At 36.6% G+C, this 14,893-nt stretch overlaps 1 protein-coding gene and 2 non-coding genes across 3 annotated transcripts in view; 2 read left to right on the forward strand and 1 right to left on the reverse strand.

The window, feature by feature from the left end:
- Window positions 1-11,468, forward strand: part of PDCD2L (programmed cell death 2 like) — a 30,461-nt gene extending 18,993 nt beyond the window's left edge. Inside the window, exon 7 of the mRNA XM_054589003.1 lies at window positions 10,235-11,468. Coding sequence (XP_054444978.1) covers window positions 10,235-10,365 — 131 coding nt within the window. The 3' untranslated portion in view covers window positions 10,366-11,468. The remainder of the gene's footprint in view (window positions 1-10,234) is intronic.
- Window positions 3,447-3,548, reverse strand: LOC129083244 (U6 spliceosomal RNA). Its single transcript, XR_008530471.1, has one exon. It is a non-coding gene; the product is annotated as a U6 spliceosomal RNA (small nuclear RNA).
- A 2,193-nt stretch (window positions 11,469-13,661) lies between the features above and the next one.
- Window positions 13,662-13,772, forward strand: LOC129083245 (U6 spliceosomal RNA). The gene has a single exon (XR_008530472.1). It is a non-coding gene; the product is annotated as a U6 spliceosomal RNA (small nuclear RNA).
- The last annotated feature ends 1,121 nt before the right edge of the window (window positions 13,773-14,893 follow it).

Below are 14,893 nucleotides of genomic sequence, written 5' to 3' on the forward strand. Positions count from 1 at the left end.
TTCCAGTTTTTCTTGTTACTGATTTCTAGTTTCATTTCATTGTGATCAGAAAAGATACTTTGTTTGATTTCAGTCTTTGACCTGCTATATGGTATATCCCAGAGAATGTTCCACGTGCATTTCAAAAGAATGTGTATACTGCTCTTAGTTCTAATTGATTTATAACATTGTCAAATCCTCTATTTCCTTATTGATCTTTTGTCTGGTTGTTTTAGTCATTATTATGAGTGGGTTTGTTGAAGTCAACAACTGTAATATTGTCTATGTCTCCTTTCAATACTGTCAACTTTTGCTTCATATATCTTGGGTCTCTGCAAATAGAAGCATATGTGTTTATAATTATCATATCTTCTTGCCCTGTTGAACCTTTTATCAAATTACAGCATCCCTTTTTGTCTCTTGTAACCATTTTTTGATTTGATGTATATTTTCTCTTACAGTAAATATAGCCATCCTAGATCTATTTGGTTACTATTTGCCTGAGATAATTTTTTTTTCTGTCCTGTTGTTTTCATCCTCTTTGTGTCCCTGTATCTTAAGAGGGTCTCTAATAGTGTATACATGGATTTTGTTTTTTCTATCCATTCTGCCAATGTCTTTTTTTAAAATACGAGAGTTTAATCTATTTACGTTTCATGTCATTACTAATAAACAAGTATTTACTTTTGCTATTTAGCTATTTATTTTCTCTATATTTTATAATATTTTTGTTTGTCAATTCCTCCGTTACTGCCCTTTTTATATATAGGTGATTTTTTTGTAGTACACTATTTAGGTTGCCGCCTTTCATTTTCTGTATGTTTTTTAGTTACTTAATGGTTACTTTGGGGATTACAATTAACATCTTAAAATTATAACAATCTAATTTGAATAATGAGAACTTTGTTTTCGTAGTATACACTATACTTTTATATATACCTCTATTCCCCTCCCTTTATATTGTTACTGTCAGATTCTATCTTTATACCTTACGTATGTATTACCATAGACTAGTAATTACTATTTTATGCATTTGCCTTTTAAATCACATAGTGAAAAGAAATTAGAAGCTAAACCAAAAGTATATAAAGCAGAGCTGGCTTTTATGAAGTTAACTTTTGCTTTTTATCTTTGAGTTACTCTCTAGTGTCTTTTAATTTCAACCTAAAGAATTCCTTTTAATATTTCTAGTAATAACCTTCTTCATCTTTTAAAAAATCTGATAATGTCTTAATTGTCCTTCATTTTTGAAGGATAGCTTTGTGGCTATACAATTCGTGGTTTATACTCCTTTTCTCAGGACTTTCAATATATCATCCTGTTGCCTACTAGCCTTAATGGTTTCTGAGAAGTCAGGTGTTAAATTTTTTTAATTTTATTTTTGAAGATTTCATTTATTTTTAGAAAGAGGGGAAGGGAGTGAGAAAGAGGAAGAGAAACATCCATCAGTTGCTTCTTGTACTTGCCCGGACCGGGGACCGAACGTGCAACACAGGCATGTGCTCTGACCAGAGATTGAATTGGGGACATTGAGCTTTGCAGGACTATGCCCAACCAACTGAGCCATAGGGGTCAGGGCAACCAGCTGTTAAATCTTAATGAGGGGCGGGTGGGGGGGACTTACTGAGGATGTCCTTTCTGTAACTAGTTACTTTTATCTTGTTGCTTTCAAACTTACCTTTGTCTTTGAGGTTTAACATTTTGACTATAAAGTGCCTGGTCTGATGGGCCCTTTCAGTTTTCAACCTAAAGAATTCCTGTTTTCAATTTTTTCCTGCTTGATGTTGGTTGAACTTCTTGGATGTGGGTTAATAGCTAGCTGCTAAAGGAAACAAGGAGAATACCTGAAATTCACCAGCCTCTTAATCAGTTGTCCGCTGTCAGATGAAGTTTTGACTAGATGCCAGAATTCCACAGTAATTGGTTCAGGTAGTTTTGCCAGCTCAGTTGAGCTTGTGTGCAGAGTAAGATCCCTGGAGCATCCTATTCTGCCACCTTCCTTGACATTACTCCCACTGTCGATTTTTGTATATTCATCTTATGCCCTGTGTAAAAGTTCTGTTGATGTTTCTGTTGATTATATAAGGTTTTAAATGTAGACAACCATTCATCTGGGAATGAAGACAGAGTTACTTCTTCGTTTTCTTAGCTGTTTTTTATTTTTTTTAATTTTTTGCCTTATTGTACTGACTACCTCCAATACAGTGTTGAATGTAAATAATGAGAGCTGACATCCTTGTCATATTTTTGGCCATAGATGGTAAGAAGTCAGTCTTTAATCATTAATAACCTGTTAACTGTAGGTTTTTTTGCAAATGCTCTTTCTCAGGTTGAAGTTCCTGTCTATTCCTGGTTTTTTTTTTTCTTCATTCTTTTAAATAGCTTTGTGTGTAAGTATTATCTAAGTTACGCTGCTTAAAAGGTCTGTACAAGTTCATGTTGCTCTAAGCCACAAAGGAGAGTATTGATTTCTCGTTATCTTTGGCAGTATAAAATTTTGGAAAAGCTTTGTGAATATTGTCTAAAAAGGAGCAATTCCACTCCTAGGTATATATACACAAGAAAATTGAAAACTTATGTGCACACACTCATATCAGCATTGTTTAGAATGGCCAAAGAGTGGAAGTAACTCAAATGTCCATCAACTAATCAATGCATAAACAAAATGTGGGATCTCTACTGAATATTACTCAGCCATAAAAAGAAATGAATTATTACACATGCTACAACATGGTTATACCTTGAAAACATTATGCTTAGTGAAAGAAGCCACACACAAGAGACTACAAATTGTATGATTCCATTTATATGAAATGCCAAAATTAGGCAAATCAATTGAAGCAGAAAGTAGATAAGTGGTTTGCAAGTGCTAGGAGAAGGAGAGAATGGGGAGTGATTGCTAATGGATATGGCCACAGACTGTCTTTTTGGTGTGATGAAAATGTTGTTGAAGTAGATAGTGGAGATGTTTGTATACCTCTGTAAATATACTAAAAAACACTGAATATACACTTTTTAAAAGAGGATTTTATTTATTTTTAGAGAGAGGGGAAGGAGGAAGAGAGGGAAAGAAACATCAATGTGTGGTTGCCTCTCATCTGCTCCCCCACAGGGGACCTGGCCAGCAACCCAGGCCTGTGTCCTGACTGGGAATTGAACTGGCGACCTTTCAGTTCACAGTCCATTGCTCAATCCACTGGGCCACACCAGCAAGGGCCGAATATACACTTTAAAATGGTTAATTTTATGACATGTGAATTGGATTTCAATTAAGAAAAACACCAGTAAGCAGCTACATACTGCCTTTGATGATTCTTACAAAGACAACAGGAAGAACCTTTATGACAGCAAAGCAATTGTTATAACAATTAGATTTCATGGAGGCAGTTAAACCAATTTACAGACATTCATTCTTTAGGAAATGTATTAATTTTGCTCATTCATTTATTAATATGTATTTTATTTATTAAAAAAAGGAACACTTAAGGAATTTGTGTGTCATCCTTGCCCACGGTCCATGCTAATCTCTGTATTGTTCCAATTTTAGTGTATATCCTGCCAAAGTGTATGCTGTATTAATATTTGAATACCACATGAGTTTTAAAATATATTTATTCTATTTTTATGTTCAATTCATAATATAGTTAGATATGGGATCCTAAGATGTGAATAATTTTTTCCGGAAGTTTTAAGATATTGCCCCATTGTTTTAGTATTCTGTGCTATTGAAAAAGAACAGCGCCATCTGACTGTCCGTTCCTTTCAACATTAACTATTTTGATTCTGTGTCACTTTAATAATTTTCACTTTATCCTTGATATTCTGGAATTTTATGTATTGGGTTGAGTTATTAGGTGGGTGTTTTTAGTTCAGAAACTCGTGTCCTTCAATTTCTTTGATTTTTTTTTTCTTCCTCTTTTATTTTTTTTTATTCTGCTTTTACCAGAACTTCTGTTAGTCAAATGTTTGATTTTCTAATTTGGTTCTTTATTTTTTCTTTTTTTGTTGTCAGGTTTTTGTTTTGCTTTTTGGAAGTTTTACCCAACTTTGTACTTTATTTACTTTTTAAAATTGTGGTTAAAAATAGGTATCATAAAATTTATCATCTTAACTATTTCTAAGTATACAATCCAGTAATGTTAAGTTTATTCGCATTGTTATGCATCTAGAACTTTTCCTTTGCAAAGCTGAAACTTTATATCCATTAGTAACTCCCCATTTATCACTTCCCCAGCTCTTGGCAATCACCCGTGTACTTTACGTTTCTATGAATTTGACTACTTTAGATACCTCATATAAGTGGAATCATGCAGTATTTGTCCTTTTGTGACTGCTTTATTTTACTACGCATGATGTCCATAGGTTCATCCATGCTGTAGCATGTGTCATAATTTTTTTCCTAAGACTGAATAATATTTTGTCATATGGATATACCACATTTTGCTCACTTGATAGATACTTGGGTCTGCTTCTACCTCTTCGCTTTTGTAATTAGTGCTGCTATGAACATGGATGTATAAATACCTGTTTGAGATCCTGCTTTTCATTCTTTTATATATATGTGTATATACCCAGAAGTGGAATTGCTGGATCACATGATAGTCCTATTTTTTAATTTTTTGAGGAACCACCATACTGTTTTCTATAGTATCTACACCATTTTATATTCCCAACCAACAGTGCACAGTGGTTCCAGGTTCTCCACATCCTCACCAACAGTTATTTTGTGGGGTTTTTTGCTAGTAACCATTCCTAACAGGTGCGAAGTAGTATCTCACTGCTGTTTTGATTTGCATTTTCCTGATGATTAGTGATATGAACATCGTTTCATATAAATAGCTTGTTAACTATTTACATATCACTTCAGGTGAAGTGTTTACTCAAGTCCATTTTTAACTCAGGTCATCTGGTTTCTTTGTTTTTGAGTTGTAGAAGTTCTTTTTATATGTGCTATTGTAGCACTAACCCCTTATCACATAGGATTTGCAAATATTTTCTTCCATTCTGTAGATTGCCTTTTCATTGTTTTCTGTGTCCTTTATTGCACATAAGTTTTTAATTTTGAAATAGACTAATTTGTCTGTTTTTACTGTTGTTATCTGTGCTTTTAGTGTCATAACCAGGAAACCCTTGCCATGTACAGGCTTACCTTAGAGATAGTGCGGGTTTGGTCCCAGACTGCCACAATAAAGCAAATAAAATAAGGCAAGTCACATGAATTTTTTGGTTTCCCAGTGCATATATAAAAGTTACGTTTATAGTGTATTGTAGTCTGTAAGTATGCAATAGCATTGTATCTAAAAAATGTACATACTTTAATTAAAAAATACTTTATTGCTAAAAAGTACTAACCATCATCTGAGTTTTCAGTTGAATACTGATCTTTATGTTGATGGAGGGTCTTGCCTTCAATTTGTAAAAAACTCATTATCTACAAAGCACGATAAAGTGAAGCTTAATAAAAGGACATACGCCTATCCCTGTATTTCTTTTAAAAAGAAAGCACATAGAAAGTGCACTGATCTTAAGTGTATAGCTTGATGAATTTGTATATATATAAGAGGGAAAAAATATTCTCTCTGTCTCTCTTAAACTCACCTCCCAGATAAAGAAAGAGAATGCTTCCAGTGTCCCAGATTGACCCCTGTGTCCCCTTCCCAGTCAGTTAGCCCCTCCCTGTCTAAGGTCATTACTCTTCTCTGTTCCCCTATGAATTTGATTCTGTTCTGGAACTTCACACAGATGGAATCTCATGGATCAGTAATTTTCAACTGGTGTGCCACAAGAATTTTTAAAACAATATCTGCCCTGGCTGGTGTGGCTCAGTGGACTGAATGTTGGCCTGCAAACTGAAAGGTCGATAGTTCGATTCCCAGTCACAGCACGTCCCTGGGTTGTGAGCCAGGTCCCCAGTTGAGTGTGTGCGAGAGGCAACCAGTTTATTCTCTCAGAAACAGATGTTTCTCTCCCTCTCTATCTCCCTCCCTTCCCGTCTTTCTAAAAATAAATAAAGTCTTTAAAGAACTCCAGCTATACAATATCTTACTAGCTAGGGGCGCTGACCTTTTTCCATTAGATTGTCAAATTAAAAATGACAACAGCCAACACAACAATAGCTGTCTGGTGTGAATGAATCAAAATTATACTTTTTTTTTTTTTTTTTTTTTTTTGGTCAGATTGGAAAAAATATATTTTCTGGTGTGCAGCAAAATTTTAGTAATTAGTTTATATGTGCTGTGAGATGAAAAAGGTTGAGAATCACTGGTAGTTGATAGTTGGGCCTGGCTTGTTTTTTTTTTTATCGTCATGTCTTTGTTAATTGTATCTTCTAACGTTTCTCTTGAATTTTAGTTTAGCTGTCTTATTTTTATTTTTTAAAAGCTCCTCGTTTTTTGAAACTTTTTCATACCACCTTTTATATTTTATGAGTTAAGTAGCTTTTATATCTTCAAATAGTATTCTGGTTTTTTTTTTTTTAAGTTTTCACTTCTTACCTGCATTGCCTATTGCCTGCAGTTTGTCTTTTTTCTGTGCGTATTTTGATCTCTGAATGTTATATGGGAGAGTTTTCTGTAAATGTCTGGTGAACTTTCATTATTAACATCAATAAATCATTTCAGTCATCATTCTTGAAATAAATACAGGTGGAAAGTTGGATGGATGGCACGGGAAATAAGTTTCTAAAAACAAAAATTCAGTACATAGTAAATAAAAATATTAGAATAAAATCATGCAAGTTTAACATAAAGAAAATTAAGTGTAAGTGAAGCAATTGCTGGACTTTAGGTAATGAGTCCGTCACTCAAGAGGTCCTAGTTTCTAAAAGCTCCTTCTGAAATTAAGAGAATTATTATTCATTCCATGTTTCGTTCTTAGATTGTAGCATTTGGCTCTTTACTATAATAGATAAGAAAATTTAAACCCTTCTTTTTCCAGATGGCTCTATTTCTGCAGGTGAGCTTTAACTTAGTATCCACTTTAACAAAATCTAGAGACCATGTGCTTCATTAGCGAATTGTTTGATCATTTCATGTTTCTGTATTGGCATGCTAATTTTTGCTCTGATTTATGGACCTTTCTGCTGAAAATGCATTCTAGGGAGACATTTTAGTAATCCATAATCCTTCAGTAGAATCTCAATTCAGTTATGTTATTTTAGAGAACTGTCATGAATACCCAGGAGTAATTAACTTTGCATTTAAAGAATTCAAACCAATAATTTAACGTTAAGACATTTTAACCAGAGAATAAATTTTTTAAAAGATTTTCTTTATTTATTTTTAGAGAAAGGGGAAGGGAGGGAGAAAGAGAGGGAAAGAAACAGTGATATGAGAGAGGGACATCGATCAGCTGCCTCTTCTATGCGTTCAGACCGGGAACAAACCGGCAGCCCAGGCTCGTGCCCTGACAGGGAATCTAACCCGCAACGCTTCTCTTTGCGGGCTGCATGCCCAACCAACTCAGCTACACTGGTCAGGGCAAGAATAACTTTTTTAAAAACTACTTTTCACTTAGTAGATCTTCACAGAATCAATAAATATTATGTTCTAAAAATGACTTAAGTTGCAAACATGCTTAAAATTCAGGAATTTTATATACTGTTTCAAATAAATGAGAAAAATTAGTCAAAGAAAATAAGAGTAGAATTAGAAATAAGAGTAGCATATAAAATACATGTCAGAAAGTCATAAATACATAAAATACTTGTTGACAATGGGTTATAAAGTTGGTTGTAAACTATTTTTTAAAAAAGGCTTTATTTATTTTTTAGAGAGATGGGGAAAGGAGAGAGAGAAACATTGGTTGGTTGGTTGTTGCCTCTCACATGGCCCCAGCTGGGGACCTGGCCTGCAACCCAGGCATGTGCCCTGACTGGGAATTGAACCAGTGACCTTTTGGGTCTTAGGCTGGCGCTTAACCCACTGAGCCACATCAGCCAGTGCTGGTTGTGTACTTTTAATCATTCTGTCTAAAAGGGAAAAAGTAAGCAATTTGTGACAGGTGTCACAAAATCCATGAGGGGAAGAGAACAATTTATATCCTACTTTACCACCAAATATTTTAGTATCATTTTTTACTTTATCAAGTTAAAAGTAATTCTTCAGCTGTTTAACCTTAGTTACATGTTTAAATGACTTCGGTGTTTGCACCAATCTACATTTTAGCTTTACTATACCTAAATCCTTTACTTTGATTCTTCTCTGGTAGCTAGGTTCTATTCTAAGTAGCAGCCACTGGGACAGCTCATAGGCTTAGTCCTTCAGAATGTGTGTGTAGGCCCTGGCCCAGTAGCTCAGTTGGTCAGAGCATCCTTCTGATACACCAAAGTTGTAAATTCAGGCCCCGTCAGGGCACATACAGGAACCACCCAGTGAATGCATAAATAAATAAGTGGAACAACAAATCAGTATTTCTCTCTCTCTCTCTCTCTCTCTCTCTCTCTCTCTCTCTCTCTCAAAACAATAATAAGAAAAGAGGAATGTGTGTGCTAGTCTGTCTTTGTATCTGAAGGATAACCCATCTATAAAATTCTCAAGCCCCATTTTCTTTAGAACATTTTAGGCTCCATGCTGTCACTTTATAGTGAGAGCCAAGAGTCCACCAGCCCTTTTACTTCTTGCCTTTGTCAACTCCCATGGCTGGGTTTCACTAAGAAATACATTTTTTTCTGAAAATTCATGAGATATTTCACTTTTACATAGGTATCTTTTGGCATTGAATGTTACCTTGTAGGAGTCTGAGGGTAGCCTCTGTTCCCCCCTTGTAACTAAGTTATGCTGGGGATACCTGTAGAATTTTCATTATTCATGAAGTCCAGTCAGTAAACCAGTTACTTCCTGCTGTCCCATTGTTCTACAATCCTTTTATCACGGGCCACAATGGGTTTTCAGACCCATATATGTAGTTTTTCTTCCTTTTAATTTCTGAATTTATTTTTTGTTGCATTTGTAGCTTTTTGACTCAAACAACATGAGTTGCTTTAGTCACCTTTCTCCTCTCAAATCCACATTAAATTAACATCTTTTTCCTTTACCTCTACATTCATTGAGGCTCCCTCAAGTCTTTCCTTTCTGCCTATAATTAGGTTTCACCTGTCTTTTCTGTTGTGGTTTCCGATATTTTTCATTAGATGTGTAATGGGGCTGTTTTTACCTTCATACATTTCCTCTTTCTCCAACCCCTCCTTCACCCGCCAGCTGTGACAGGTCCCTGAGCTCAGGTTTATGTTCACTGCTCAGATACTTGGTGTTTTATTTCCTGCACTGCCTTTCCCCCTATCCTGGTGGTTACTAGTTCCAAGGCTCCAGCCTTTTCCTGCCCTCTGCAATTGCCTATTGCACATTCTTGTTAGAAATTATTTCAAATACACTAGGTTATTTCTCCCAAATGAGCTGTGTTTTGGCCTTCTTTCTTCTGTCCTTGATCATTTTCTTTCCATTATCTCTGCCTACATTTTTTTAAAAAATATTTTTCCTTGAGCACTTCAAACCACTTACCCACCTCATCTTGTCCTGTCTTCCAGTCCTGATATTAGCAGTTGTTGGTGCTCATGTTTTCTTGGTACCATTCTTCCTGGCTCTATCAATTGATACATTTCTATAAACTCTTAGAATTGATTTTCTATATTTTGCCTGAATCCTTTCTTGGAGGTAGTGTGTTCTGGTAGAACGATATATTTTTAAAATGATTTTCAGTGTCAGATAGTCTAGACAACTGTAATGAAGACTTGTTTAGATTTTATTTTATTTTTAAAGTATATTTTCCTGTTAAATTTGCTTTTTGTCCTCAGTGGTCATTTACAGTAGGAAAGAGTGTGACTGTATTGTGACTGAAAGTAAGTAAGCACTGCTTTTGCTTTACATCATTCTTTTTTCAGCTTGTAAGGTAAAATGATTCCCTGGATCAACACCAGTTTTCCTAATATTGAGCTATCTTTCTCCTTTCCTTCTATTAGCATCTAATTGTTTAACCTCTGTTGGATGGTGAACAGATAAGATGTGCCAGGCTCTGTAATGAGTATCTTACATGAATTAGTTTATTTAATCTCCCTCACAACAGTCTTATCATCATGATGAATAGAGTCATTATTACAGAGAGGTGAAGTCACTTGCTCCAGGTGGTGGTAGAGCTGGAATATGAACCTAAACAGTTTTGCTCCAGTGTCTAGATTGTGTCCACTAAGCAAACTCAAATATTGAGTGTTTCTCATAACACTTTCTCTTTGCTGGAATCCTGAATATGTTATATTTTTCAGGTCTCTCTGTGGAATTTGGAACAATTTTAATTTACACATGTGAGAAGAGTTGCTGGCCTCAAAATCAGCAGACTCCCATGGAAGAATTTTGTATTGTACAAGAAGACCCAGATGAATTATTATTGAAGTAGAATATTTCCCTTTATTTATATAAATGAAAACAACTATTAATGTCCAAATTTGTGTTTTTACTGCATTTTGACTTACCAAGTTATCACTCTTGTTTTTAAGTGTTGTCTCACTTTCCAGCACCACGCTGGGACTGAAACGAGATTTCAAACGTCGTGGCTGTGGGCTTATCTATCCTTCCAGGGGCAGTGGCCTTTGTTTTCCACAGTGGAAGCTTGGACTGGGACTCCTCTGTAGCCCAGAGGGCAGGTATTCCCTGCACATGCAGCCTGGTGGGCATCTAGGAGGAAGAACAGTTGAAGAGCCATGAGCAGTGGTCAGCATCTAATCACACCTGCTGCCTCTGCACCTTCCTGAACTCTGTTGAGGCCCCTGGATGCTGATAAATCGAGCCACTCCACCTACTCCAGCCGCTTCAGGCTCTTATCCTGTGACTCTAGCTGTTACAACTGCCTCCCCCCGCGCCCCCCCCCCCTTCTCCCACCTCACACTCCCTGCCCTCCTACTGTGGACTAAAAAGGGCCATATACTAAACCTGACAAGCTCAGGGGAGTCCTACATGGAGGCTTTACAAACTCAGGGACTGAAAGTAATCCCACAGGATGGTCTGAACATAAAACTTCCTAACTAAAAGCAAGTCATGGTGGGTAGTCATGTCCTAGACCTTCAGCTTCCTTAATGAAGGTCACTCTTTACCTTCAGTGAACCTGTCTATTGTCTTTTTCATCTAAGATAACATACCTTTGAAATCTGAGAGTGATCTTTCCCAGACCTCTCAAGGCACGACTTTGGCACCGGAGCTCGACCACAGAACCTCATACCATCTCTGTGTGCTGTAGATGTTAAATTATTAACTATCCTGTACCCACCAGTGTAAAAGAAATACGTTTCTCTATTTTTCCCTACTTTGCTTTCTCTCAACTCTTAATCTACTACCAATGGATTTCATGTAACCCTCCTTATGTCTCCTCTTTTTATTCTGTGTATAAAATAAGCTGCAAAACTACCATCTGGAGCATTTTTTTAATCTCTTCAGATTTTGCTTCCTGTTGTCAATTTAAACTAAAAAATTCACTACAGGTTTGAACATCTCTTAAGTTGACACTACCTTCTGCCTTTGCATTATCACCGGCATTGTCCTTGCATCCAGCCATCATCTACTTTTCCAGTTTCTACTTGATGGGGGAACTCAAGAGTGGCCAGTTTTTTAGCTTTAGTTACATAATTAACAGGCTTGGTGATTAATGCCTGTAGAGAGTTACTGTTCTAGAAACTGGAATGTATGACTGGACCTAGCCTGACTCCAGGAGACACACAAGCAGTTCTACCTTTGTGCCCCAGCAGGACTGCAGGTGATCAAGATGGTGTCTGAGCCATCGTGCTTCAGGGAGGGAGCATACATGAGGAGGGACGCAGGTAATCACCAGTCAGCAGATGAAGGGATGCAAGTAAAATCGTAGGACTGCAGCTTTTATCTGATTAACCTTTTTCTCTGAATTCCAAACACCTTACCCACTCTCTTCTTATAAAAAAAGGTTGGCTTAAGATGAGATATAAGATGGTCTTTTAGGATACATAACCCGCTCTCAGATCGCTGGCCATCTGAATAAAGCACCTGTAAAGATTCAATCCTTGTCTCTACTTGTTTGGTAGTGACGGGCAGCATAAACATTGACTTTTCTGGTTTCATCCTCTTTCTGTTCAGTTTTTGTTATTAACCCCATCCATTCTGCTACCCCATGACAGCAGTATGAAAACATTCACACCAGTTTTGTACAGATCTGCTCTCTGCCTGATGAGATAAGGAAACTGGGTAAAAACAATTTGGTTTGCCGCTCTGATAAATAACACATTAGGCCCAGATTATTATGAGGTGGGGTTTTCCTAGTCAGTGTATGCCTGGTTAGAACTTTACCTGAGTCTGCCCCCTTGGGCACCTGAGGGAAGAAAGTGGCTGGCTGTATACAAACCAAAGGTGCTGGTCAGTGAGACTTCAGGCATGTTGGGTTTTGTAGGGAAGGAAAAATATTTTCCCTTTTACCTTTCTAGATTCTTGGCTGAGACACCCACAGTGTAATAAAAGATTACCAGAAGAAAAATTTAATAACATATACCACCTGTATATATGAGAGAGACTCAGGAAAGCTGAGTAACTCCCAGAAATGGTTCAAGCCATCACCTTATGTTTTTCAGTTAAATGAAAAAAAGATATTGGGAGGCTGGGGGGAGCCAGTCATGAGAGGTTTCAGGCACTGTAAACAAGGGTACAGTTGTTATTTGTTAAGGCAGAAAGTGCAAATAAGCCCAGTGCAAACCCATTTAAATGTAGAATTACATATTGCTATGTAAAAAACCTAGATCTGGAAAGACAAAGGCCAGCAAAGGAGTAGGATTAGGGTGTGGATGAGACTTTCAGCTTTTACTTCATCTACTTACAGCCTATTTGAACTTTGTGAGCAAGTATTTTACACTTTACACATACACACAGACCCATCCACAAAGGAAAGCAGAGTTCCTCAGAATTAGGAGCCCAGTCCAGCCTAGGCCCAGGAGAAGAAGTTGGAGGCAGGAGAAAAGCCGAGGAGGATGGCTCCCATTCACTGAGTGAAGGGAGAAGTAAGTTCAGCACCCTCTTGGAGGGCCTTTGTTAGGCTTAGCTGCAAAGGTGGGGCCTTTGTGAGAGCCAGCCCAATAATAGGAAAGGAACATCAGTAACCCAGTACGCAGAGCTTTTCCCCTACCCTGGTTTGGCACTCAACACTTCTGCGCCTTATGCATCAGAGCAACAGCCTAAGTATTTCTCACAAATCAGTTTGGTGTGTAGTAAGAGAATCAAGTAGTTGATAAGAGAAAGACCTCAGAATTCAAAAGTGGTTTTTCTCTGTTTTCCCTCTTCACCTTTTTTCTTCTAATAATTTTTTTAATTGATTTTAGGGAGAAGCATTGATTTATTCCACTTACGCAGTCATTGGTTAATTCTTTTTATGTGCCCTGACTGGGCAGGGATTGAACCTGCAAACTTGGCATATTGGGGCAACAATCTAACCAACGAGTTATTTGGCCAGGGCTAATAATATTTTTAATAAATATATTTGTCATAATGTTGCATAAATTTAAAATGTACAATGCATTGATTTGATACACATATTGTTGACATTGTTTATGATTGCCATTGTTGCAATATTTAACACCTCTAATATATTACGTAATTACCCTTATCAGTGGTTGGATAATTTTCTGATTTTAAAACATTTTCTTTGAGGAGCATGAGCATCTGAAAAATACACAAAACTTAAGAGTGCTCGCTTTGGCAGCACATATACTAAAACTGGAGCGACACAGAGAGGATTAGCATGGTTCCTGTGCAAGGGTGACTGACCTGCAAATTTGTGCAGCATTCCATAGTTCTAGCTGTGTTAGAAACGGCCCAAATGCCCATCAGTGGATGAGTGGATTAAAAAACTGTGGTATATTTACACAATGGAATACTATGTAGCAGAAAGAAAAAAGTCCTATCTTTTATGATAGCATGGACAGAACTGGAGACGATTATTTTAAGTGAAATAAGCCAGTTAGCAAAACACAAATACCATATGATCTTACCTATAACTGGAATCTAATGAATAAACTAACAAGAAAAATAGAACCAGAGACATGGATGGAATAGACTGACAGCTGAAGTAGGGGAGGAAAGGGGGGGGGAAATGGTGGAAAGAAGGGGAAGGGACTAGTCAAAGAACATGTATGAATGACGCATGGACATGGACAATGGAAAGGGGATTGACTGTGGGCTAGAGGGGTGGGTTGGGTGGATGGGGGAAAAGGGAAAAAAATTGGGACAACTGTAATAATAAAAGAAAAACTTTAAAGAAGAAATAAAAATTATAATTCCACCACACAGATTAACAAAAATATTAACTATGGCTTTTTTCTTGTTTTTTAATTGTCAAAGTTTCAGCCAAAGTAAAACCAATGAATCACGGAAGTAGTCATTAGTAAAAGTTTATTGTGCACACACCGAAAGGACAGTTTGCAAACTGGGACCACTCAAACTAAAACATGGAATAAGACTCAGGGATATATAGTTACAAAGCAGCTTATACAATGATAAAGCAGTGTCTCCATGGTGGTTGGTAATTAAACTAAAATATTGACTAAAGTGGTTTTGTCAGTTCAGGGAACCTCCAAAACTGATCTCCATTTGCTTTTGATTTTAACAAATATATTTTTTGTTTTTGTTTTTACATAATTTAGTCATATAAATAGTTTTATATCTGTGACATTGAGAGCATTTCCCCCAACAGTATTTGCTCAGGACATAATTTGTATTGCTGCATAAGTACTTTTTTTTAATATGCAGCAAAAATACAAATTTTTGTTTTTATTTCCAATTTTCTTGTGAGGAACATCCATCCCTATGGCTCTTTTTTTTTAAATTAGTGATTATTGTCATAGGATGAATTATTTGAATTGGAATGAATGATTCAAAAGCTATGCATAATTTTAGAGTTTTTGAATCATATTTCCAAA

The sequence above is a fragment of the Pteronotus mesoamericanus genome, unplaced genomic scaffold, assembly GCF_021234165.1.
Source record: "Pteronotus mesoamericanus isolate MK-2021 breed Mesoamerican mustached bat unplaced genomic scaffold, CSHL_Meso_final scaffold_165, whole genome shotgun sequence".
NCBI lineage: Eukaryota > Metazoa > Chordata > Mammalia > Chiroptera > Mormoopidae > Pteronotus > Pteronotus mesoamericanus.